This window comes from Hirundo rustica, chromosome 7 (assembly GCF_015227805.2).
Source record: "Hirundo rustica isolate bHirRus1 chromosome 7, bHirRus1.pri.v3, whole genome shotgun sequence".
Lineage (NCBI taxonomy): Eukaryota > Metazoa > Chordata > Aves > Passeriformes > Hirundinidae > Hirundo > Hirundo rustica.
Window position 1 is genome coordinate 23,048,487 of NC_053456.1, and position 27,437 is coordinate 23,075,923.

General features: G+C 35.0%; 1 protein-coding gene across 2 annotated transcripts in view; it reads right to left on the reverse strand.

The window, feature by feature from the left end:
- Positions 1-27,437, reverse strand: part of CCDC141 (coiled-coil domain containing 141) — a 52,206-nt gene that overhangs the window by 19,499 nt on the left and 5,270 nt on the right. The window contains exons 3-17 of one of the 2 annotated variants that reach the window (XM_040069979.1): positions 23,767-23,958; positions 22,554-22,662; positions 20,283-20,536; positions 17,973-18,092; positions 11,716-11,910; positions 10,812-10,984; positions 9,831-9,972; positions 7,435-7,554; positions 6,028-6,219; positions 4,974-5,150; positions 3,437-3,616; positions 2,531-2,656; positions 1,759-1,947; positions 1,320-1,499; positions 374-523 (exon numbers count right to left, since the gene is read on the reverse strand). In XM_040069979.1, the coding sequence (XP_039925913.1) occupies positions 374-523; positions 1,320-1,499; positions 1,759-1,947; positions 2,531-2,656; positions 3,437-3,616; positions 4,974-5,150; positions 6,028-6,219; positions 7,435-7,554; positions 9,831-9,972; positions 10,812-10,984; positions 11,716-11,910; positions 17,973-18,092; positions 20,283-20,536; positions 22,554-22,662; positions 23,767-23,958 (2,499 nt within the window). Of the gene's footprint in view, positions 1-373; positions 524-1,313; positions 1,500-1,758; positions 1,948-2,530; positions 2,657-3,436; positions 3,617-4,973; positions 5,151-6,027; positions 6,220-7,434; positions 7,555-9,830; positions 9,973-10,811; positions 10,985-11,715; positions 11,911-17,972; positions 18,093-20,282; positions 20,537-22,553; positions 22,663-23,766; positions 23,959-27,437 lie in introns of both variants that reach the window. The other variant, XM_058421393.1, reaches the window with a different exon arrangement.

The following is a 27,437-nucleotide window of genomic DNA, read 5'->3' on the forward strand; positions in this document are numbered from 1 at the left end:
ATGTACAAATTCTAAATTCTACTTTTATTTGAAACTTTAGCTTCATAAGAAAAAAAATATGAAGGCTCATGTTTCAGATGAAGCTGACTGAGCTGAAAGCCAAATAAAATATAGGTGCTCTATTTCCAATAATCCTCTTGGTACAGTGAAAGCATTTTATTGCCAGCCCACAGCTTGATAGAATCCTGAACAGCAGAACCATGAACCACAGATTACTGTTGCTGCTGCATTGATCCAAGTTGCTGCTAAGATGAAAGTCTGTTTTTGTGTATACATATGAAGTATTTAGGGGAATGGTAAACAGTAAAGTATATTATAGAACACAACAGCTTTTTAAACAGTCATTCAATGTGTTGGGATTCATCCCATTTACCTCATGTATATCCTCTTGAGTGGTGCGGTGTTGGAAATACTGTGACAGTTCTTCCTCGTACTTATCAGCTCTGGTGCTCCAGTTTATGCTATCACACTCAAATCTAGCAAGTTCTTGCTTCAGATTCTTTACAGAAACATTCAAGCAATTCTAATGAGGAAAGAGACAGAAATTTATCAGTCTCAGGAAATGTATTGATTTAACCAATCCAGAATGAAAATCATTGTGGTGGAATGCGCACAGTCAGCCACAATAGGCTAGAGTAAACTATTACACCTCCTCTGGAAGGAGAGCAAGGCTGTAGCAGTTTCAGTCACTGGTAGTCTGGGGGGAAGTTTTGGGTCCAAGCAGCAACCTAAGCACGGTGTCTTCTCTGAGCAAAGAGGGAGTGACCTCCAGTCCTTTTCCACCTGGAGAACAGCTCCTTTCGGCCATCCATCAATTTGTGGTGTCTGGAGAGCAGACTGCCAGTATGAATAATCTAGCCAAGTAAGGAGTCTTCCTTTCTTAAAATGAATATGGGGCAATGAAAATTGTTCCCTGAATAAATAATTCCTTTCTAAAATTATATCCATTCTGTCCTGCAAATCAGTCTTGAAACCACTAATAACGTAAACATTGTTATTACATTTTCTTTTTTGTTCTTCTGTTATCCTTTATAGGAGAATAAATCTGCAAAGCAACCTTTACAAAGCAGCAGGATTGTAATGCAGAGATTCAAGAAATTGCTATCAGGGCCTTGAACTTGACAAAACATACTAAAGTAAATAAAAGTTTGGGGTTTTTTTCCCCAAGCAATGATATTTTATGTTTAATTTCCTTAAGTTTCTCCCTGTATTTTTCTCAGAGTAGTCATACATATTTGCACATCTTAAATTGAGCCAGATAAGTCCAAATATCTTTCATATTTATCCTTGATTTCGTAAATCCTTCTACTTACACTCACAGATTGCTGCACTGCAGATAAGATGTCCACTCCCTGAGTAATAAGTAGAGTGTACAGCTGTCTAATATGTGCATGTTTCTCCTGAGAATTCACAAGGTAGGCTTTAGCCTGGTGCACATTTTCAGGGTCCCCACGTATTTCAGGAATATCCAGTTCTCCTGATTTTGATAGACATTCCAGCTGAAATGTGCAAAAATGAAAATCAGTGTCTGTTTAAAATTATTTTTTTCTTTACCCTTGGGTTTAAGTAATTAAAATTGAGTTCATATCTGAGTTTTAAATTCTACCTGATTCATGCAGCTTTAGAGCCAAGATCTTAATTCTGATCACCAGACTAATTAATCTTATTTCTTTGGGGAAAAGGAAGGCAACAAGAACCAAAACCCAAGAGAGTTTAACTACAATGAGAAGAATGTGTCTTTTAAAATGTTATACTCACTTCTTTTTTAATGTGATGGAATTTGACTGTCTTGCTGAAAATCTCATCATATTCTATCATTGCATCTTTTACTGTTTGATGGAAACGAATAAGCTCACTTATTCTCTCAGAATTCTCTTTCACTGGAAATCCTTTCTGGCTGGGCAATTCCAATAATTTTATCAGGTACTCAAGCTCAGCATTCAGTTGCTAATAAAAATCACAGAAGTTACTCAATTTGCACAAACAAAATCACAATTTTTTCCTTTATATTTGATGAAATAACCACCTAAAACTGGTAAATTGCCTTGGGGAGAAGTCAATGCCCTGCACTTTTGAACACTACATTCTGTACTTTTTGGTAGGCACGAATCTCAGCTATCACCCAGCTTTGAATGAAAACAAGTCAAACGTAATTAAAGGGCAATGGCAGAGTGAACTGCTCAAACTCAGACGCAGTATTCACAGGAGGTAGAAAGGTCACTATGATGTACCTCAGGCTCTAAATTCAAAAGCATGGAGCTGATACACTACTCGTACTTCCACCACCCCAGTGCTTGTGCGTCATTTGAATACACGGCTAACACTGCACAAGGCATTCTCTGGACACTGAAGGCAAAATGTCTTCACCTCTACCTGAGAAACACACACAAACACTTCCTCCCGAAAAACTGATGTAAAACATAAAGCACTTCAAGCCCAGACAGTGTGTCTGGTGTCAATGAGGATGTGAATCTATACGGTACCAAAAACCTTTTGACGCACCCTTCACTCTGCTAACTTGGTTCCTCACCTCGTAGTGTGGTTTCATTTGGTTCAGCTTTTCCTGTAGTTCCAAAACAATTAAAAGGTCGCTTCCAAGGTCAACTGGTACTGCAAGCTGGAGGGCCTCTTGAAGAATCTCTAATCCACGGGTAGTCTAAAAGAGAATCAAAAACTTCAGCATTTCTAACTGCAATAAATTAAAAAAACCCCAAATTTAAAGTCAAACCTAAATTTATATCAAAGCCCTTCCTCAAACAAGCACCCAGATGCTGTCAGTAAAGCCTCTCAGTCACAAACCTTCTGAGTGACAAGGGTGATAAGCTATCTTTAAGACAGCAGGAAAAATGGACTCAGACGCCAAGACTGCAGGACCCACAGACACATTATTTCTGTGATAACAGATGTGCTGGTGTACTGCTGAGTTGCACTAGAGGTACAGCTGCTACAAGCCTAGCTGGTGTTTCTGGTTCTGCTAGCACTAGACTAGCTAGTGCTTCTTTTCAGGAACACTGCACATGCTCCCTGTGCCAAGAAGGTTTCAATCCTCTTTCTGTATGAAGCTGGTTGGTCTTCAGTTTAGTAATTATTAGGGCACAGTTTGGTTTAGCAACGGTTCAGTCTCAAAAAAATGGTGCTTTTAAAAATAAAACAAAATAATCACTGCTGGTAAAGCATTGATTAAACTGCATTAAATCTTAGAACTCAAAGTGGAGACTTGGACTTGTATACATTTGAGTAAAGGAAAAAAGATCAAAAATATTTCATGGTTCCTGATGACTGACAGAACAGAGAACAGACTATGGACAAGAATTGTATCTTACTGATCACCACTCCTTATTAAATAATACCAATAAATGTTAATGAGTCACAAACAAGCTAATAACCATCCAGAAATATTTGCCATACTTGCTTTCTTCCTAGTTTATTTACTCACGATTTTTAGCTGTTCTTTAAATATCTGGCACTGTTGCTTGATGGGTTTTACTTGAGTAATTTTAAAATTCCAGATTGCCCAAAGATCAGACAGTTCTTTCCTTTCTTTGTTCAGATTAATAATGATATCTTCTGTTACTTTTATCGATTTTTCTACTTCTAATATTAAACTTTCATTTACCTGGCAAATAAACAGAAACATTTTTTCCACACATTTTTAAAACATACAATTAAAACTTCATAATTTTAAAAAAGCTTAATAAAACCTCAACTATTCTAGTGTAACTTTAAAAAAAATTGATATTTTTAAATACACTTTTCCCTTAATGTTGTCCAGAAATATGCACGGATTGAGAGAATGACTAAACGGAGGACATATGCAAAGCTGGAGTTTAAAACATAGTCAGAAATGACTGAATTATTGCCATCTGATGCCCATTTCACATTCAGACAAAAGAAAACAATTTCTTACTAAACAGACCAAACATTTTTTCCTCTTTTCAGTAGAATCTCTATGAGAAATAACAGAAAACTGAGTAATGCTGTTTCTGGTTTTCCCATTTATTTATATTTATTTTTTCTAGGAGATGTTTTAGTAAATTACTAGTATGCTCCATATCTTCCAGATATTTAAAAGCAACAATCTTGGAATATCATGGGAACAGAGTAGTAGCAAATATTGTGACAACGTATATCCAGGTGTTTGGGGAGATAATGTCTGAAGATGCGTCAAGATTTTAAGTGGCTTTGCCATTACCCTGACTGTCTTCCCTTTGTCTGGCTGCATCCAGCAGGGACACGCACCCTGCAGACACACTAACAGCCTGAGCACTTTCCCTCAGCTGGTTTTCTAATTCACCTTGCACCCTGCTGTAGTTTACCAACACCACCTCCCCCTTCCCAGCCTAATGTGTAACTGCTCCCCAGTCTGCCCCATAAAAGCAGAAGGAACAGCTGGGTATTCAGGCTGCCCTCATTAATTCAGATTACTTTAGGCAGTGTAGCTTAGGGAATGATTGCACATCTCAAATGATCACCTCATGAAGTGTTCTTGGAAAATTGAACAGGGATGCCTAGGCAGTGTAGCTGTTGGACAGAATGTAAAGACACAGGGAAAGATTATCTGCAAAGGAGTAGCTCTAACATCCGCTTCTGTAGAAGAATTCATACACTCAGTCGGTAAATACTCCCTGCCTCTTAGTGGAAATAAAATAAACTTAATATTGTACTTGTGTATATGCTGCTTTATGACATGAAAAAAAAAAAAAAAAAAAAAAAAAAAAAAAAAAAACCAAAAACCAGATAGGAGTACGTATTGCATTTGTATGCACAGACTGGGTCATTAAGGGCTCTGTCATTTCCGACCACAAAACATTTTATATTGCCATAAGCACTCAAATACTTTCTTCTTCTGAAAGTATATATCAGCATTAGCCCCTTTAAAACTAGGTACCCAGTCCATCAGGCATAGAACTAGGATTGGACCTCATCCCAGGCAAGTATAAAATATTCAGTATGGTTTATCAGATTATACTCACCACATTTACTAAATTAAGAAAACAGCAACCCATATTTTGGGTGGAAAAAGTCTTCTTTATAGTCTTTTGCCACTGAGTATTAGCTGACTCTATTGCAATTTTATTTTCAGTCTCTCTGTTTGTTGGTAGGGGTTTTGAATTATAGAATTCCTTCAGATTTTTAATATCATCATTCACCTACAGGAAAACATTAAATAAATATCAGAAAACAAATCAAAACTTGAGGTGTTATAATCAGAAGTTGTATGATGAAAGAGATATGATAAATTTGAATAGCACCCTCTGAATCTTCTCTTAATTTTAAGATCTATGAGTGCCTAAAATATTTACAAACACCAAATAATAAAAGTTTTAAATAACTTGCCAACGAGTTGATGGCAAGCAGACAGGTGGCAACAGTTAGCTCAATTTCTGTCACATATCATTACATGGATGTTATCTACCAGTATATCAATGCACTAATTTTCACAGATCTGCTTGATATAAAGTAACTGAATTCAGCAATAATCAGAAGTAGATGTAATACAATTTTTTTGCAGCTTATCATGCAATAAGTAAATGCTATGGCTAATTTTATCTGATAGGTTCCATTCCATCCTCAATTTCTTTCTAAATATTAAAGAACAGCTACCATATTATAAAATCTTACAATGGAATCCAAATCAAAATGAAAATTAACTGTCCCAGACACCAGTAGGATAGCTACCAAAATTATGTTGGTATTGAATTGATTGTGATTTGAGCTCAAGTTGCTTTTTATTTCATTTTTAAATCCAATCATATGAATTAGAATGTCAGTGGAAGAAGTGTGAGACAGCAACAAAGATCCCTATGAACATATCATAGGATATTTTTTAAAGTGACATCAAGCAAATCAGTATGTTTCATATTCAGAATACCTATATGGAAGCATTTTTATCATGTATATAACGAGAGTGCACATGTGCAGAGGAGAAAAATCTAAATCAATTACAATCCTTCCTACAATGGAAGCAAATTTTTCAGTTGTAAGATTTTTTACAGTCTAGTCAGAGAATAAAAAAGTAATCCATACCTCTACAGCTGACTGTAAAAAGGCCACATAAGTTTCTAGAATTTCTAGCTTTGAACTAATATTTTTTTCAATTTTTTTCAGCTCTTTATTCAGAAAGTCAGCTCTGCTAGAAAAAGCTGCCACCTGCTCAGGTTCCAACTCTTCCATATTTTTGATGATTCCCTCAGCTGCTTTCAGTTCACATGAAGTTTCCTTTGAAGGTAGAAACATAGGAAAAAAATAATATAATGACTGGAAAGGACTTGTGAATATTGATATCACATTGTTAATTTTCACTAGGATTTCTTTCTTATGTCTAATTTAATTACTTGTTTGAAGAAGAGCTCACAACGGAGACTAAATCACAGAAATGTCCATTTCTTTCTTAAAAATGATAGGTCTAGTAATTGAAATAGCTACTTTGAAAGCTCACAGTCCCCAGAAGGAAAATTAGAAGATGTGTATAGTTAGAAGAATGTATATACCTGTCAAGGCAAAGTAGACACTGCAGCAAACAAAAATAACACCCTGCCATGCAAAAAGTTGGCAGAAAAGACACTTAAAACTATTATAAAGTCTTGAGGAACAAAACTATATTCTTGCTTATCTGCCGAGATTTTAATATTGTTACTGTGTGCTCTCTAGAATTATGTTAAAATGGATTTTATTTCCACAGGTACTGTACAGATCCATCCCTTGGACCCCATAAGTTGTTTCCTGAAATAAAAAAGAACTCTGCAGGGGTAATGGAATTTTAAGTACTGAAATTACATAGGATACTCCTAAAATACACACTGCCACGTTGTTCAGCTTAGGCTGAAATATGCACTTATGCCAAGGCTATGGAAGGGATTCAAGTAATTTTAACCCACTTTCAGATACTGCAGGGCTGCTATGGGACTGGGAAAAGCCCTGGAGGTGGCTTAAAATCAGCCTCGCGTGTCACAGAGCTGAGTGCTGCAGGGCTCTCTTTAAATGGCTGCGCTCCCAACATGACCAAAGGATCTCTTTACAGCCACCTTTACATTTTCTCTAAATAGGAGCTACTTTTTTCTTTTTTTGCCAGTTCATCCCTTATATTTGGCTTAATAAACTGCAAGAAGATTTTCTCTGATTTTGCCTGTCTAGATAATTATTTAACCTGGTGCCCCACGTAGGAGTAGCAATCTACATTTGAAGAGTCTTCCTATCAAGAGCTGGTACAAGGATCCTGAGGCAGTAACAAATAACACACTCAGATAGAGACAGTGGAGAAAAACAATGATTTAAGGACTGTTATCTGTGGTTTTGTTCATTAACTACAGTTTTAAAACAAACCATAGACCTATTTCCTTTACAAGAAACTCTCAGCCTCTCACATTATTTAGAATTACATAAGGGAAGCATTTTTATCTAAAAGCACTTAACATTATTGAAAGGTTTTCTTACCTTCGTTTGTTTAGACAGTTCAAGGTGTTTGTTCAAAACTCTTTCTGACTCACACAAGTATGAGCCAATCTCCATTCCAGCTGCGAGCATTGGGGTGAGTTTTTTAATTGACTGTGATACCTTTATTTGAAAGTATTATTCACATGGTTAATTTATAGGAGTAAACATCATAAAACCAGTATAAAATATCACTTTTTATAGAAAAAAAATTGAGGTATCGCTTGTCTGTTGGTGAGTAGATTATGTTTCTGGGCATAAGGTCATGGTTTAAACCCAACTGGCAGCTAATACCACAGAGCTGCTCACAGCCCCCCACCCCTCCCTCAACCCAAAATGTTGGGACTGAGAGAAGAAATGAAGAAAAGGTAAAAATTGACCTTTAATGTCATATATAGACAGAGAAAGACAGGAACTGAAATATAAAGGAAGAAAACTCTACAATTTCTTCAACAGGTGAACAAACCCCTTCTTGTTTGCTCTCATTTTACTGACAGTGCTTTCTTTCCTTTACCCTAAATATCTGAGACTTGTGATTTCAATATGGCACAATTGCATTATAATCTTTCTATTATAACCCTGGCAGAAATATTTTGATTCTCTTCCAGGCTTTTTTCAGAAAGTACATTTAAAGCTTCTCTGACAAGGCAGGAGACCTATTTTTGTGCATATACATGTACAGAATTCCCTTCCACTGTCAGTAAGATATTATGTATGCACTGTGATAACAAAACAGATTATGAAGAGCGCAGGCAGATGATGCCAGACACAACACACATAGTTGTTATTATTAGACATGTGAATTTGCCTCTAACATTTTTCTTAAGAACTGGATGCTAATTGAGGTTCAAAGTTTATTATATGAGGCTGAGGGGCAATTGAATTTGGCACCAAATTCTTTGGGATGCTTTGCTGTAGAGAGTTGGGGTGAAAAGTGTATTACTTGGTAGCAATATAGCAATGAACGCACTTCACTGCAATGAGCAATTGTGTTATGACACAATGGTCTCTAATGCAAGCCTGTAAAAAAGTGATTGGAACAAACAACAGACTGAAACCTTATGTTCAAATTGAGGTTTATATTTTAAGTAAAATTGCCTTAATAATTCAGCTTTTAGTGTAAGATTCACAACACAATGGTGACATCATTTCTATACACATAAATGATATGAAAAGGGCCAATTTGTAGCAAATAAAATTCACATTTTATTGAGAATAGTTCATTATAAACATCATGCAAATACAAAATATCAGATTGCAGACTTAATTATTCAGTCATTAAATTTGGTTTACTTTCTTGGTCTATAGTCCTGGTCTTTCATATGAACCTTGCTAAAAGACTATGCTTTTTAAATTTGAATTTACACATGGAAACTTATTTAGGAGCTGTTTGTCTATTCCATCTCCATCTCTGATAAGTTATTCAAAGGATCTGTAGTACTATATGACATTCAACTCTTTAAAGGAGGCTGTCATGTCCTTGATGCATCAATACCTTAATTAACAAGAGGTGAATAGAATCTAGTCTCCTTCAGATTTACTGAAAATTTACTGTGGTTCAGTCACCATGCTTATTAACCCTCAGTTTTGCCACACTTCTATTTTTTTCTTTAGCTACATAAAACAGAAGACATAAGCAGCACAAGAAACCTGCTTTTAGGTGACAGGACTGATTGCTCACTTCTTTTCCAAAAGAAAAAGTTATAACAGCTCATTATCCAAGAAAATCCATGCTTAATTGAACATCACCGTTAAATGTTCTTGTGGAAACGGCTCAATTTTTCAGAACAGCTTTTGATTCCTTTGTGTTGATAAGAGCATTCAGCATTCTAACTACAACTGTGCTCTCTCTAAAACACTTGCTATAATTTGATTAAACTTCAATATTCACGATAGCTAAATTACGGAAATGCAATGCACTGTTCATGAATGCATTAAGAAGACGTGCTCCAATGATCATAAAAATCATCACAAAGATGATCAGAATGCTGGAGCACCTCTCCTACGGTGATAAGCTGACAGAGCTGGAGTAGTTCAGCCTGGAGAGCAGAAGACTTCGGGAAGACTTTATAGGAGACCCTTTCAGTACCAAAGGGGCTATAAGAAAGTTCAAGGGTGATGAGAGATAGAACAAGGGATAATGGCTTCAAACTGAAACAAGGTTAGATACAGATCTGATACAAGGAAGAAACTCTTCACTGTGCAGGTGAAGACACTGGCACAGGTTGCCCAGAGAAGCTGTGGCTGCCTTGTCCCTAGAAGCATCCAAGGCCAGGCTGGATGGGGCTTTGAGCCGCATGGTCGAGTGGAAAGTGTCCTTGCCCATGACAGAGGGGTTGGAGTGAGATGTTTGTTATGATCCTTTTCAACCCAAACCATCCTATGAATCTATGATGTACCTTATTCAGATGATCCTCAAGAGAGGCAGTCCAATTTTCTTTCTTCAAAGTAAGTTCTTCATAATCTGGACACTGTCTGTTTAATTGATCTACTTTTTTTTGAACATATTCCATCATTTTCTGAATTCCTGCCACCAAAGAGCTAAAATGGAAAAGTAGAGCTGTCATTTATATCTCATTTTTGCTCAACATGGAGTATGATTATGATATTTAAAAAACCCAAAAAACAAACACTCCTTCTGTTGATTTGTATTATGAGTAACTTATGAATTTTAAATTATACTTATGAATTTTAAACTATTACCCTTAAAAAAACCCCAAGAGAAATATTAACATTAATCCAAACAAAATTGGTAATTAGTAAAATAGAGGAATGAAATTTCCAAGAAAATATTTTTTCTCCATTGCCTAAGTTAGATTCACAAGACAGATACATTAATTCTCACAAGACATATAGCCTGATTCACTGAAAAATTGCTCATTTTACTTTTCACTCTAGTTATACTATCTAAAAACTAAAATGACAAATGGAAGACCTTAAAAGAGAAAATATATGCCAAACCAGTTCTACTTTAAAAAGAATGTTTTCTTTGGACTCTGAAATATTTCAGTGTTTTTCCAGTAGCTGTAAAAAGAATGTCATACACCTTCTAAGTCAACATTTCCTTAAGGGTGTTGTTTTAATGGAAGAAAAAACCCCACCAATTTACAAGACTGTGCCTTATATCTTAAACCATGATATCAGGGAAGCAATTCAGAACCTGAATACTTGAGGCAGTCCAGTAAAGTTCTTTACAGTTCAGACTGTAAAGAAATTACCTCATACAATTAAGAACTGAAGTTTGGATTTAACCCCCTCTCCCCACACATCAAGTTATTTACTACTTAAATTTATATTCATAATTAGAATTTTTGTAAAATTGACACACTCAAAATAAGTTTCTGATGCAATTAAAGTAATGAAAAAACTTATGTTAATACCTGTGAGAATCTGCTTTATCAACTAAGGTTTGTCCCTTTTGCATGGTAGTTGCTGTACAACCTTTAATTGCTTCCCGAAGTTCCTTGTACTTTAGTGTCAATATAGGTAAATGTAAACCTTCTGAAACAGAGATTTTACCGTAATTCTCAATACTTTCAAGACCTTCAAGTACCTGAAGAAAAAAGAAAAACATATGCTATCAATATTTCTGTTGTTGGAACTATCCTTGGAAATTATCTCTTTTTAAAACTTTTATAAATGATCTGAAAAAAATATACCTGAAAAAAAAAAATGCAAGAAGTTCATTTGGTCTTTGGACACCCTAAAAAAGAAACTTTTCTAAATAGTCTCCTAACTGAAAGATTTTTGAAAAACGGTTGCATTATTAAAAATACTGATTATAATTAGTCCCTGTGGAGACCACTGCAAGTATAGACATTGTTTCTGGTGTCCACAGAAAAAAAAAAATCTTAAAGCCCAATTCCTGGCAAATAAATATTTCCCAAATACCTTATTTCAAAAATCAAGCCCTGAATATACTTAAAAGGGGAAAAAAAAAAAAAAAAAAAAGAAAAAAGAAAAACCAAAAGAACCCCAAACAACAAACCCAACCCCCCCCAAAAAGAAAAAAATAACAAAAAACCCCAAAAACCACCCCCCCCCCAAAAAAAAAAAAAACCAAAAAAAAACCCAAAAAACCAAAACCCCACATTTTTGAATGGATTTGCCATTTTGGATCGAAGTTTGAGGCAAGAAGTCATATAAAAAGGGTAACTGGATTTGTAATTTTCCACTTCAAATTGTTTAGCTTACTGTTTGTATAATCCCACATCCACCAGCCTTCAAGAGGACACTAAGAGTTTTATTTTCAGCTTATAAGTACAGACTTGGTTTGTTACCAACCTTGCCAGCAGCATGAAAAAAGTCATTGGCCTCTTGCAGCAGGGCTTTCCTTTCTTCCATATGGAAGCACACTTCTTCTTGCAACAGACAGATTTTCTGATTTGAAAGTTTTAGATGTTCTTTTTCTGTATAGTCCTCTGAAAGCAAGATCCTAAATGCTTCACCTTCCAATTGTTCCACTTGGTAACTCCATTCCTAGTGGGAAAATTTCCACTTTAGTCAATTACACATAGAAAAGTAATATACTGCATTGTAATAATATAAGCATTGGAAAATGTGCATTGTTATAGGCATGAAAGCTGTCATGATTTAAAACAGTACTTCTACAAGGAGAGGCTTCCCAGCAAATCATGGTTTTAATGACAAGAGTTTTCAGCAGTGACATTCTACATTTTTTAACATGGTTTCACAGGCAGGAGCAGCAGTTACTCATGTGTCTGCAGGGGAAAATGGTCAGGATAACAGAGACAAGAAACCTCCTGGTTTCTCTCTCATGCCAAACAGTCCTTCAGCCCACCTATTTAACCAAGAACAAACTGAAATATTGCCTAGATAACAGCTGCTTGCAGTGGGAGAATTTCTGCTAAGAGATGTCTGGTAATCACTTCAGTCAAATGACCTTCCGTTAGAGCAGGTTGTGCCATCATCCTTGGCATTCTCCATTGTGCAGTTTCCCTGATATCCTACACAAAAATCAAGTCCACTCAAAAAATATCTCTGCCTTATCTGATCATCCTTTCTAGTGCCAGTGACAGAAGGAAAAAAAGGAAGTTCACACTCAAGAATTTCAAGTGATAGAATCAGAAATATCTTGATAATAGAGCCAGGTACTTTAAAACTAAGATGCTTTAAAATGGATTCTGTTGCATCAGTACAAGTTTGCATATAGGTTTTTGATCGACATTGTACCACTTGGAAGCACATTTAGTTAATTAGAACTGGTTACCTATTTAACTCCTCTTTCTTTTTTCAGCTATTCATACTGAACTGAACTGTGCTTCTACTCTAGTGACCCACATATACATCAACTGTTGTGATGTCATTTCTCTGCTGTGGTGAACACTCTCACCTTTCTGCCATGGAAAGCTTAACCAACAGTAAAAATCTATAGATCTACATTAATGCTTTATTAAATCTACTTTTGCTTTTAACTTTTCTTAAAGTATTACTCATTAAAAAAAAAAGTTAACATAAAAAATTCAATAGCCTTAAAATGTTTGAATCATATTTCAAAGGCTTTAGTAAGAAAATTAATCCTACGTATTTCAACAAACTTATCTTTGTTTTTGTGTTCTGGTTGTGCTTCAATATACCTGCACTGTATGCCTACAAATATGGAATTTGTCTCACTCATTTTAACTCTTCTTTTCTTCCATAAGGGAACCTGGAGGAAAAGCCTTCTTAAATAATTTTTCAGTTCATCTCTTCCCCAAACAAGCATCTGAAGGCCAAATCCTGCCCAGTGTATTTCCTTCTATGCTTCGTAAAATACTGCTGGTTTAGAATATCCTCCAATGAAATAGCTCACATTCTCAGGAAAACAAAAAATCCCCCAAATATCTTGAGGACTTGAATTGGGTACCCTCAGCTTCCTACTGAAATCAAGAGATGACTCCTGAGCAAAACATAAGCAATTTTTTTTTTTTTTTCATTTTGTCAATTACTGATAAAAAGCTATAGCAAAATCTTTCTAATCTTAAAAATTTCTTTTTCAAATTAAAATAATGACCAACATCTGGATGCAATAATCTTCAGCCTGTACTTTTCATTACGTGAAACCCTGCATTCTATTATTTAATGCCCAATTCCCCTTTCATATAAGTCTTTGTCTCTCTATTCTTGCAATATTAAGCAAGAGTGAGGATTTTAGGGAAAATAAAGCACAGTCTGCTGCGCTGTTCTGTTACTTTTTACCTGACAAATTTATCTTGGGGGGAAAACTATTAAGGAGATGTCTCCATACACACAGCTTTAGTGACTGGATTTCCAATTATACCAGCACCAGAATGTTGTAATCTTTCAATACTTGCAGATGGAATGACTGGCATGAATTTCATTATCAGATTTTAATAGTAATTTTACTTACATTTAAACACATAGATATTTATGATAATTAGAAAACAATCCTGAAGTTGAGAGCTTTTAACTGGGATTAATTACAATTCGCCAAAAAAATGGCAAAGAAACTTCAGTTGAATATGTGAATCTTCACTTTGCTATTATTTTTTATTTGTATGGTAATTAAAAAATATTTTATGCAAGAATAAAAAATGCCCATGTATTAACAAATGGAAATAAAACTGTCCGTAATTAGCTTAAAAGCAAATATGGAAAGAAAAGTTCTGAATTGCTGCAGTGTATTAGATGTTTAAATAACAATTACAACAGGCAAGACTAATTATAAGAAAATGACTCAACTTACAGTGAAATTATTCCTTGTAGGAATATTTAATTGTAACAAAATCCATAAAATTTTTTGTTACAAGATGCCCAACGGCAGCTTCTAGGTGACCTAAAAGCAGGTATTAAACTCTGCCTTGTTTATATTGATGCAAGGCAATTCTCGAAATTTTCACACAAGCTCAAACCCCCAATTTATTAGAGTAATTTATAGTTTAAAACATTCCACAAACATTACAACCTTACACACTGTCTGAGGGTATTAAATTTGGTTAGAGTCATTTGCGATGCTGTTTAAACCTTACTCAAACTTGGTTAAATTCTCTATAAAACAGCTAGCAACGATTTCATTTTCAGCTTTCTATTTATAAGGAAATGTTTTGACACATAAAAGCCTGGGCTTTCCATCAACAGGACATAAAAACTCAGTGGAAAATCTTAGTTAGCTTCTTCTGCTCTTCAGACTTCAACATGCTAAATTTATAACGTTCTGCCAGTCAGCACTAACATATTTCTTACTCATTTTCCTTGAAAGGAACACACAGCCTACTATTACACTGACTTTTCAATTTGTCAGGAGATGCTTGTGAAATGCTCTGACATATTAAAGACACATTGAATGTGTCTCATCAGCTCTTGTCACTATTCTTTTCCTCACACTAGTAAGTCTTTTAAAAACTTGCTTTCACTATTCCATTTGGCATGGAAAATGAGTCCTTTCTGAGTTCCTTGATTAAACAGGTATTTTTCAAGAGTGTTAAAACTGATGAATTTAAAATATTGTAGCTTTAATTAAAAAGTCTTGTAGATTTTTTTGCCTTCTAAAATATTCAGGACAAGTCTGGGCGGGGGGGAATGCAGTAATACCTAAAAATTTATTTTGTTATTAAGCAATTATTATGGGATAAATAGACTTTTCTTATCTATACAATAAAACTTTTGGACTTTGAATTAAAACCTGAGAAGCTGTATGAAAGTCTTTTCACTGGGATGTTCCAGGCTCTAGCTTAGAAAACTTTGAAGCACTTATATATGACTTCAGATCATGATCCATATATTAGATAAAGCAGCAGATAAAGCATAAGTCAATTAAACATAAAAATTTGTGGGGTTTTTTCAGAATCTGTGATAAATTAGCTTGTTCTCTCATATGCAAAAATGTCCACAACTGAACTTTTTCTGAGCCCCAAATCTGCCTGTCATTGATTCATTGCATACATTAGCACATTGATAATTTAGTTCTTGTGAGTATTCGAGAGGCTTTCACCTTCAGGAAGTGCATTGCAGTATAACCACCAATATAATAATATTATTCCCTCAAATTCCAAAAGAAGTAGTGGACACTAATAAAACCACAGGGGCTGTGAGCTGCTCTGACAATTACTACACAATGTGTCTGATGGCTGTAGCAGCGTAACTGTTAGCTGATAAAACCAACAAGCAGAAAGAGGGAAAAAGTAATTCAAAGTCTGTCACCCCCCAGAAAATTGCTGTGATATGTTAAAAATTATTTGGCCACAAAGTGGTGCTAGCAGTTCTTCTTTACCATGTCAAGCCCCTCCAAGGCACACAGAACTGCAGGTGATCAGTGCCAGCGTACCCTTACTGAAACATGAGCTCCTAAATGTGATTCTGCTCTCAAAGCAGGTGGGAGAAGAGTGGGGGAGATGGGAAAGTCCTTGCAGGGATGGAGGCAGGAGGATTCTTTTAAAGTCTGTGAGGGTTGAGGGCTTTTCTCTCCAATTATGATTTCTCGGGTTTGTTTTTGGTCTTGATAATTTATAAACTAGTGATAATGTTTTTAGGGTTTTTACCTTTTAGCAAGGTGAAGTTCAACATAAGATACCAGATTTAGAACATTATCATCATCATCAATTCTCCTTTCTCCTCTCAGCCCAGTCCCACAAATTAGATGCTAGGCCTGTAAATCCCTCTTAATCTGGACTCTGAACAATTTAAGAAATCATTTCTCCTGTTCAATATAATGCAACAATACATGTAAGTAAACACATTGTGTGAAACAGTTCAGACTTTGGAAATTTCCACTTTCTCACTCCCTAGGATAACAACTAAACTTGCTCTGCATAGCTGCCACACACTAACATTTTGCTCTGAGCTACAGTACACATATGAAATGTTACTTGAAAAGATTTATTTACACCACTTTAGAACAGGTTCCTCCTTTATTCTGTTTTCAACCTCTGCAGTTCAGTGCTGCAAAAACTAATGCCCAGGACTCATGGCTTTCTCAAAGCCCCATAACTTAGATCTTTCTCAATTATATTTTCAGCATACAGTTTCAACCTGGCCACTCTTCTGCACATCATAAACAAAAACAACATGCACTGTAATATCCCCTTCAAGAATTTCATTTCCCTCTGCTAGAACATGCTGGTAGTAAGAAATGCTGAAGGCTAAAGATAAGATGTTCTAAATCTTAATTCATGTAGATGTGTAACAAAAATGTTTAATGTTAAACACTTTAAAATGATCTCATTTAAAAAGGCAATAAATTAAAATTATATGAATTATCTATTGCATAATGTATGGGAGAAGAATTTTTAGGTGAAATTGTAATGAGTGTTATTATTATTAAGTTAGTTTCTAGATACTCAACCATGAAAAATATTATTATACAAAATGAAAATGCATATTGTTTTCCTGCCTGCACTAATACCCTAATTTCTAATTCAGATAGCAAATTACAAGAATAGACTGTGAAAATGAAATGTGGGGAAGATTAAGGATTATTGGTTAAAATTCAGCAATGCTTTCGAACACCTATTGTGGGTGTCTCTCTGTCTCATTTACTGGTTTATCTGTTTTTCTGTGCCAAGGGTCTGTTCAGAAGAACTTATTTTTACATGCTCATCTTCCCTCAGTGCAAAAAAAAAGGTTTTTTTTGACATGGTGCTTGGAGAAGCATTAGAGATATTATTGTATTGTGTTTACCTGACAGCCTTGAAGCAGTTAACTGTTAATTGGCAGTTAAATGTGACATTTAACCACAAAGCTTACAAGGAAACAGATCTGTGAACAATCACAAGCCTCTTGCTATCAACATGATAACCTTTTAAAAGGCATTTATGTCTGCTGGAATAGTTTCTGGATGAAAAAGGCCTCCTTGGCCATCTGGGTTATCCCAACTCTATTGCATGAAAATGATATGGGGAATGGTCCTGACCCAGCAATAGCACTTACTGATAACAGCACAATTCAGTTACCTAAAAAAGGTTTTAAATATACACAATTTATTCCATCCTAAGATCCCTTTTTTTTTAATAACTACATTTTCTTTAATCTCATCTTGCTTTTAAGGGCTGCGGTAACAGATTTATTCTCTGGAAAACTGATATGACCTATGAAAGTAGCATTTTCAATTACTTTTAATCACAAGAAATAAATGTGTAAATACCTTTTTCAATCTTGTACTCAGTTCACAGACAATTAATTATAGTAGAAATGGCTGGGGTTTTTGTCCTTTATAAACATTACAATTTGTTAATATTCTAATAAATTCCTTCTCTTTACTTTTCACCGCAGGATTTTACATGTAAATTATCAGTGTGGAACTTGATCAGGAAATTGAAAAACCAGCTAAACAACATCAAGTGTTATTCTTCTTTTAACTTATGGGTAGCTTTTAAAATTTTAAATGGAAAAAAAAAATTAAAATCTGAGAAACATGAGGCCTTGCATTAAAAGAAGTAAAAATACTAAAATAATTTAGACATATATATATATATCATGTAGATACAGAAAATGTCTACTCCTGTCCATGCTTGTTCAATGCCCAAGTTTGTGTTTTGATACTCATTTTTAAAGTAGCTTCACCAACCAGTTATGATATTTCTTACTTTCACTTTGACTTCCATTTCTTCAAGTTCCTGAAGTAACTCTTCATTTTCCAATAGGGATGAGCCTAAGTTTTGCTTCTGAAAGTAGTCTCTGATGTTTTTCTTATACCAAGATGTTACCTAATTAAATAATAAAAAGAACTCAGTGACAACTTTGAGAAGTTATTGCATTTTTTAAAATATATACAAGGCAGTTTAATAACAAAAAAACCCCTCATGTTTTCATTCCTTTCATTTTTCATTCCTAATGCTCATGCTTCTATTTAAACACTTACATTTGTGTGATAAAAAATGCAGGAGGAAAGGACTAATGACAAAGTAAGCACATAGTGGATATATATGACAAAACAGACAAAAATATATTCATCAAGTATGACCAGATCGTAAATTAACGTAGTAAAATAAGAATCAATTTATAGCCATGCATAGAATAAATGCATGTTTTTGATGTCATAAAGTTATTTTAATTCTCTGTTGACAACAGTAACCTAAATATTTGCGTACAGTAAAATACCACAAATCTGAGTATTTCTGACCTAACAGAACTTCTCCATCCCTGGCTTGAAAAACCCAATAAAGATAATGGGGTACTATGTAAGTACTATGTGGGAATAGTCTTATTCCACACAATAGATTGTAAATTTGTACATTTACAAACTTAGTACATCTCACTAATTTCTTCAGCAAGTATATGCAGCAAACTTATGCAGTATACAATTTTATCTTCTAAATTCCACACAATTACTTGCATTTATGTCTGCTTGATTCATAGTGTGTACCTCTCACTTTCTTTGTAAACAACACATGGCAAGAATTCCTTAGTGAAGCTCCTCATTTTAAAATAGTATCCAGAATTAGATATTGGTATCAAGAGGACTTCCTCCCATCTTCCCAGTCTGGAAAACCACCACTATACTTAGACCACAGGCAGCAGACTAAGAATTTCTGTAGTGTAGGCACTATAGATTTTAATAGCCCACTAGAAACTTTTTTGTTGTTTTTATCTGCTCATGTAGAATCATACTATTTTTAATAAATTTAAGCGATTATAAAAAATGAAAAAAAACTTCAAAATGTGTTGGAAATATTTTCAATTACACATAAAAAGTGTTCACATTATAAGTCCAATAGAGCTAGGGAAGCTAGGAAATTATTTTAATATTAAGCCTTCATTCTTGAGCATATCCTCCAGATGTGTACTTATTGACTGAAATGTTTTTTTCTGGAAGCACATTTTCACAGAACATTTACTATGGGTTCGCTGAAATACAAATAAATGGAGTGGACAATAAAAACTGTGCTAAAAGGGAAATAAAAATTTCTTTGTAAATTATGGCTGGGGGAGTTTTATCATGTATCTGTTTAGCAAAATAAACCTGTTAGGCAGAGGAAGAAGCAATTTTTTAACCCTGTTATAGCAAAAACCCTTTACCACTTGGCAATGTTGCTTTCCATTACTGTGAGTTTAATCAGTTGGCTGCCACTACAGCTAGTACCTCTGATTGATTTCATTGTGCTACCTTAGCTCTGAAGGAATGGCTGAGAATTAATTTGCTTAATAAGCAGGAAACCCACAGAATTTCACTTCCAGTGTTTTGCTGAAGTGTTGGGAAAGGAGACAAGGTTAACAAAGCTGTTTGAAAAACGCTGGTTTCCCTTGATTGGTTGAAATCTAAAATCACTCCTGTTTTTCAAGATTCAGATTTTATCTTTCATTTACAATAATTATTGACTGTATTGCTTACTTTCTTCTTCCAAAGATAACTAATCATGCATAAAATAGACCAATCTGCCTTCAATTTTCGTTAATGAAAGAGATAACAGAAAATATGATGCTGACACTTCCATAAAGGAAGCTATGTAAAATAAATATGCTTTCACACACTGAAAATTCTGAAAAAGAAACATGTTACAGCCATGACTATCAGATCATCACATTCAGTTGGAGATCAAAGGGAGACGTTGCATTTTCAGTGTTTGATAACCTGGTAATAAGGGATAAACAACACACAGATTGTGCATCCTTCTCGACTACACAGTTGTACCTAGCAAAACAGAAGCAACAAAAAGACCAAAACCTACTCTTGAATTCTCTACAGCAGAGCATTTCTCCAGTACTCTGATTTCTCTGCATCCCCTTACCTCCCATTAACATCAGTCAAACATCCAAAAGTTAGGATTTCCTCAAACAGAAATGGCCCAGAAATATTGGCATAATAAATACATTTAAGCTCCTTTTCTGTTTGTACTGTAAAACAGTTGCTAAGTTGTTCCTTATATTGTGATTTCCCTTGATATTATATGTCTTACCTGGTTCTCTTGTTGGTGCCACAAACAAATTTGCAGAACCTGCTCCAGTGCTTGGCGCTGATGTCTAAGGAATTTGTCCAGTTGCCGTCTCCTGTCCTGCAGCACCTCAAGGAGATTGTCTATCTTCAAGCAGCTGCTGTGGGCTCCTTGAATCAGCTCCGGATTTGCATTTGGCCCCTCACATTTGAATTCTTCTATGAACTGAGTTAGGTCCTGGCTTCTGTTTAAAAGAGCAAGTGACTTCTCCAAAAGTTCTGTAAGAACAGATTTCATCAGGAAAAAGCCCAGAGTGCTTTGTGATTCTAGTACCATACTCAAATACTACTCAAGTATATTTCAAACTATTTGCATACATGAGCACAATGTATTTTCATGCATTACAAGAACATGAATGATTACTTTAGGATATATATATACACACACTAAGATATTTCAACTTGGACAGCTCTTATGTACATTTACAAAAGTGCAATGGTGTATAGACAAATACACACACATACACATATATATAATGGTGTACTGAGAATTTTTCTACCCTTTCACTATTGATACAAGCTACGTTTATGTCTTTACAACCCTCACAGACATTGGGAAAAAAAAAAATATTCTCATGCCTGGGGGCTGTTATTTATAAGTCAGGGGTATGAGGAATTCTTACTATCTTTCTATAGTCTTTACCTAGACAAATTCAGGGTTAAAATTCAGTGGACTACTCCACCTTAATGACCTATTAGTAACATGTCTGTATTTGTTCCAGCTCCTTAAAGTCATATAGTTCAAAATCTCCTGAGTATACAATGATCAATATTTTTAAATCTTTCAAATGAAAAGAGAAATCTTTTAGGCACAGAATGAGGGAGAAGAGGAGACAAGCTAATGTTAAGTGGCAGGGTAGACATGAAGAAAAATGTAAAGAAAGGAATATTTGCCAGGAGCTTCCAATGAAACAAGAAGCAACCCTCCTGAAACTTTGATCTTCCCAGCTGAATACTCATACTGGTAATTCAAGGCAAAGCAGAGAAAACACTTAGTGAAGCAGCAGGGTGGGAGGCCTCTACTTCTTCAGCCACCAAGGGCTAACAAGAGAAATTAGTTTCCATGAGCTTACTGCAACAAGCCTATTTTTCTTCTTGCCTTCCAGAAAAGTGGTATTAATCAGAAATGTTTAATTGCAGTCCATGCAAAATTGAACACATATAGAAATGGGCAAAAAAATATATTTCATAAGTATTCACCTTTTTTCTTTCATTTTGAAGCACATTTGTGTCAATTTTTTTTTTTTTTTTTTTTAAATGAATTCCAGAGTGATAAGCATTTGTGATAAATTACTTAGCACACACCAGTAGAGTCAATACTTGTTGTTGTATTTTCAGCCACATTTCTTTGGAGCAGGTAGATAGTATCCTTCTTGCAGAAAGCACTGGTTTTTATCAAATAGCTCAATATCAGCTTTCAAAATTTTATGTGGTTAAGGTAGAACAAGAAGTCAATAAAGTGCAGTCACTTTCCTCCATCTGAGGGAAAGCTTATTGCCATCAAAGCAGTCTTTCTCAGCCAAATCATTTCATCTGGTCCTTACAGTTACAGACCATCTTTTCAGCAGTAAATTGCTGCCAGATACTTCAAGTTTAAATTGGTATGCAGTGAGCAATTTTCTCCCACGAAGATCAATTTGGAAGACCCAAAATCCATATTAGAGTTATCTAAATTTGATTCTCTATTCAGCCTCCCAGGAAGAATACCTGGTGTTCAAGGTAGCTAAAAATATTTTAGCTAATGCTCCACTAGTACATAATAAAGTATAATTGATATCCTGCCAAGTATTAGTAATCATATAGCAAAATTTGATTAAAATTAAAAAGATGGAGTCTTAAGACTTATTAAAAAACCACAGAACCATATGGAATTGCAAAGGTGTCTGAAGTAGCCACACAATGAGATTAGTTCCAAAATTTTTTTTTCTCTTTTTGCTTTGAATGTGCCACAATATGGTAGAAGGTGCTTCATACGGAAGCTTGAATAAAGAAAAAGAAACTTTATGGGTAAAGGTATGTGCAGGAAAGTTGTTGAAGGGGAGATGCAAGGGCTAGCTTGAAACCAGGAGTTTCACATCTTTCAGCAGGTCTGCTAAAATCCCTCTCATCATTATATTTTTCCAAATAGAATATTTGTGCGTATTTTTTTTAAAAATATGCGCAGAAAGAATAAAATTACTCCCTCAAGGAGTCAGTGCACAACCACATGCTATCAGGAGTGGAATACTGTTTGTACCTTTTGTATGATGCTCTTGTTGCAGAAGAAGTTCTTTCAAAGAGTCAATATTGTCAAACTCTTTAGTATTTTTCAGGAAATCTTCAACTTGGTCAATTTTAACAGCAAACTGTATTAAGGAAACAAAGGTTAGGGAGAAGTACGCTATAATTTTGTTTTGCATAACTGCATCATAATCTCAGTGTTATTGGGAAAGTTCATGAAAATTTGTAAATTCTTGGAGAAAGGCATTTTTAGTGACTGCTAGATACAGATGCTTTGTGGCCTCCATGCACATTCTGAGTTTTTTCTTTGATATACTGATTGATTGAAGGATTTTAGTTGACACGATCTGTAATTAGTTTGCCACTTTGTGAATCATCTTTCCTACAAAGTCTTATGCCAAATCTATTTTTTTTATATATAATATACATTATCAGGACACAATAATTAAGAGATTGTTGATCTTGGACTTCTTAGGACAGTTAGTAATCTCATGGTTGCTTCTGCAATTTATAGGTGGCACTGGTATACTACAGAAACAAAATGATCAGGGAGAATTATTAAACACTTTGAGTTCCAAGATGTGACAACACAGACTGGGCACAAACCTGAAGCATAAGGAATCCCTCTCTTCTTTACCTCCCTGTGTATATCAGTGAATTAGAATAAGAGAGAAACGGGTAAACAGGAATCACACAGTTGTTCTTTTGTGTCCATCTGTACATCAAAGTCTCAGGTAAAGGACCCTCAAGTTAGACTAATGCTTGCTTTATGTAATTACAATAGCCTTATGGATATTTTGGTGTAAAACCTTCAGTGACCAATCATCAGTGTGCATTAGTGAAGGCAGCTGAGAACAAGTCCTTTCAATGCCAAATAATTTTAATCGTAAGAATGAAAGATGTTCTGTAGAATGTTCATAACCACTGAAATACATTCTTTAGGGTTTGGTCTGATTCCACTTTTCACTGGCAATTTCTGTCAAGTAAAAATTTGGGAGATATTGTGACTAAAATATTTCTTAAAGTCTAGATTTTTTTTTTGATCGGCTTCATCCTGTACTATCCAAAAGGTGGAAATGGAAGAATGAATCCCAAAATTTAATTTTCTTGTTTGCCTCACCCTGTAGGGATACAATGAACAATATAACACACATTAAAATTACAGTGGTTAGAGCAGCAGTAAGATGAAGGCAGCTTCAAATTAACAGTTATTTGATTTAAATACAAACCTCCAGTGCATTTTCAAAGAATACTGAGGTAAGTTCCAGAAGTGCCTGTCGCTTCTCTAACATAATGATGAGGGCATCCCATGCATCTCCAAGTGTCTCTGCCATGGCATCATAAACCTGACTCTTCTCTTTGTTCTCCTCCGCAACCTTGTCTGCTTCATGCAGCAGGTCCCATACCTTGTCTTCCAAAGCCTGAGAAGGAAATATACCAAACCAAACCAAACATAAGAAATCTGACACAAAATCCAAAACACTGTGCCGATACTGGTGTCAGGATATTTTTACCATGGGTCTGTACAGGAGCCACAAACCTCCTACTCCTGCTTTATTTCCAGTTCCTAGTAATAGGAGCGTAGCTGCAAAGCTTCTAAATTTCATTTGCACTTAAGAGGCAATAGTTTTATAAAATTCACATACAAACAAGAGTTAAGAGAATTTATCATGTTATCTCTAATATTTACACTCCACTGTTTTTACATCTCCATAAAAACAGATCTGTCTTCCTGGAAGCGGTAGCAGTACAGATATTTTGATTCCTCTTTCCTATGTCATCATATTACATTAGTGGACATTAGAAGTTTTAGAAGTTTGTGAGGTAATTTACTTGTAAGTTTCCGATGACTACAATGCAATCCAGATAAGAGTGGTTTGAACATAAGAACATATTCTCAAAAAAACCCCACAAACCCACACCTAAGTTATGTAATGTTTCAAGTTCGGCTTTCTGCATTGCTCAAGCTGTCTACCAAAAGATAATTCTCTATTATCAAAACAATTCTTCTGTGTTTCATTCCTTTTATTAATGTCACCACAAAACCGAAAGATTCCACCATTACATGAAACAAGAGCATTCCACCATTAATCTCACAACTGCTGGCCGATTTCCAGCTTAAGCTGCAAATCTTTAGTGTGTCAGAAAAATTGATTGACATTTGCTCTGTGTTCTTCCCAACTCCCATCTTGGGTTTTTTCATGAGCATGAATTAATAAACTGTCACTTTTTATTGTTATTAGAGGTGCTACCACATCAATATATAATGTGAAAAGAAATTTTTATTAAGCAATTTAAATAGCCATTCATATACTACTGGATAAAAAAGTTGATAAAGTAGACCACTCTAAGAGAAGCCTTTATGATGCTTCTTCCTTGATGAAACATAAAATTGTTACATGCACAACTCTGTAAAAGTAGTGGCATTCTTTAATTATCAAACATGAGATATTATTGACATTCTAGACCTACTCTGTAACAAATATAAGAGGTATTAAATGAGCATATGAGATATTGATGGTCTCTTACTAACTCAACATATTAATATCCATTAATGAGAAGCGTTACAGTAATGACAATGTTGTCATTAAAAAAAAAGAGAGGTAAAATATTCTCAGGACTTTCCACCCAAACTGCTTGTCACTAGAAGGTCAATTTTACCAAAATGATTAGACCACTTTCACAGCTGTTCTGAATATACTATAGAAAACCAGGTGACATCTGAGGTAGTTCCACTTGGAATTTCTTGGCAAAGACTAGCATTTTAAAGAGCTGACTATTTTATATTTTGAAATAAAACCAGGTATGCTTTTATCCTAATATTACATCAGCTTCAACACATTTAAAAGGTATTTCAAATGCTAAACCTATCCTAACTACGTAAGATGAATGCTATAGAAATGTATAGGACCCAGAAGTAGATTTTCTTCTTTTAGAAGCCCTTTTTTTCTGAGCACGTTGTGAATTACCATTTATCCCTGACAAGTAGGCTCTGTTTTCTAGTAATTGATTAGCTGTGAGGCACAACTAATCCCTAAAACACAGAGAAAACTGGAATAGTTTCTAATGGTTATCAGTCATGCTTCCTGCATCTTTTAAAATTCAGTTACTATGAGATGAATTGAAATCCAGCTGAAGAAAATTAGAAGGTTAAAGCAAACAAAACTGCTGCATTTAATGAAATGCAAAATTAGTGTGCATAAAGTTAAAAAAACAACAAAAAAAAACCCCACCAAAACTGTTCACGTGTAATAGTCTTTTAGTATTTAGAACTGATTAATGGAAATTTTAAAACACTGACTTAATTTTTCATTAGCATGGATTGAATTTAGTTCACTTATTTAAAATAGGTGTGTATTTTATTGCCTCCAAATAATAGCTCCTGTAATGCTATAAAAAAACCTAATACAGTATCACAAGAGTTGTCATGTTGTCTGTTTCCTCAGCAACAGAAAAAGTTACATTTTGAGAAGACAGACTAATAAAAAGAAATAAAAGAGGGAAATATTTTACAGGAAACTACTCTTTGTTTTATAAACAGTTCAAATACCTAAGATGGTTCAGAGTGATATTAAGATTTTATTGCCGTGAGTTTAAAATTATGCTTCCCACAACTGTCAAAGCCACTAGTTACTGTAAACTTTTTTAAAAAAAACATCCTCAACTACATTAGTTTCTATATACTACATATGGGAATAGTTTATTTTTAAATGAAATAGACTGATATTTCTGGTTTCCTACTTTTTGTCTTTGAAATATAAACCTTTTATCAACACAGGGTCAAAGAATAACTTGGATAGGACTCTTCAGGTCATCTGTCTAATCCCTTGCTATGGTTAATCAAGGACTTAACCCATTAAGTCTTAAATATCCCTAACAATGGAAATTCCAGAACTTTTCGACACAACCTATTCTAGAATAAATTCATTTTCATGGTCAAACTTTTTCCGAACATCCAGTTCGTATTTCTTTTTTTCCAACTTGTGTCTCTTGATCTAGAGGCAAACTTAGTAAGAGGAAAAATGTGTATTTCCATCCAAAAAAAATGATGGCTTATGGAAAACAAAATATTTCACAGAAACTTGAATTTTAATGGGGTTTTTAACACTTGAGTTAACTTAACATGGCTTTCCAATAAAGACCTAAAATTATTTCAAACACTTTTGGAATTTGATGTTTCATTCCCTGTGAACACAAAAAGAGCAGAGCTCTCTTTGGACTCTGAGAATCTGGAACGAAGCTTGACAACACAAGGAATGCCCAGCATGTAGTCAAAAAGGAGCTCGTGCAAACATGCAACTTCTGTTGCTGTCAGTAAAACCACGTCAGAAAAGCACTGCTCTAAAAACAACAGAACAATTTCAATTTCTATTAAATATCTATGATATGTCCAATTCTACCATACCAAAAGAAGAGCACTGGTAGCTTAAAGGGAGCAGTGTTCTGGTCCAGAGGGACTGCAGGGATACTGGGTGGGTGCAATCCCAGCCCTGCAGCAGGAATGCTCACTGCCTGGTGATGCAGCTGCTGTGCAGCCACACCTCTCCCCCCACTCCTTCTCAGGGTACATTTGCCTCTGATGCTGTAGCTTTTGTATTATTTTGTTCACAGTCCATCATTTGGGTAGCTTTCCATCTGTTAAAAGTGCAAGGAATGAGAGGGGGAAATTATCTTTTGTCTTTCCTGAGCTGTTGTACACTGACTGCATAACTTGGAATTTTCAGAGGTGCACACTATCCTCCCATTCTCTTAGCACCGAGATGCTGCTAAAATTAACCTTGAGTTAGTGCTAAAAGGCAGTGCTGAGATGATACAACACAGTTGTTAACTAGAAACCTGGAAAATAGTCATAAAGATGCTTTGAGACAAATACTGTTTTGGTGGAATTTTGTTCATACAA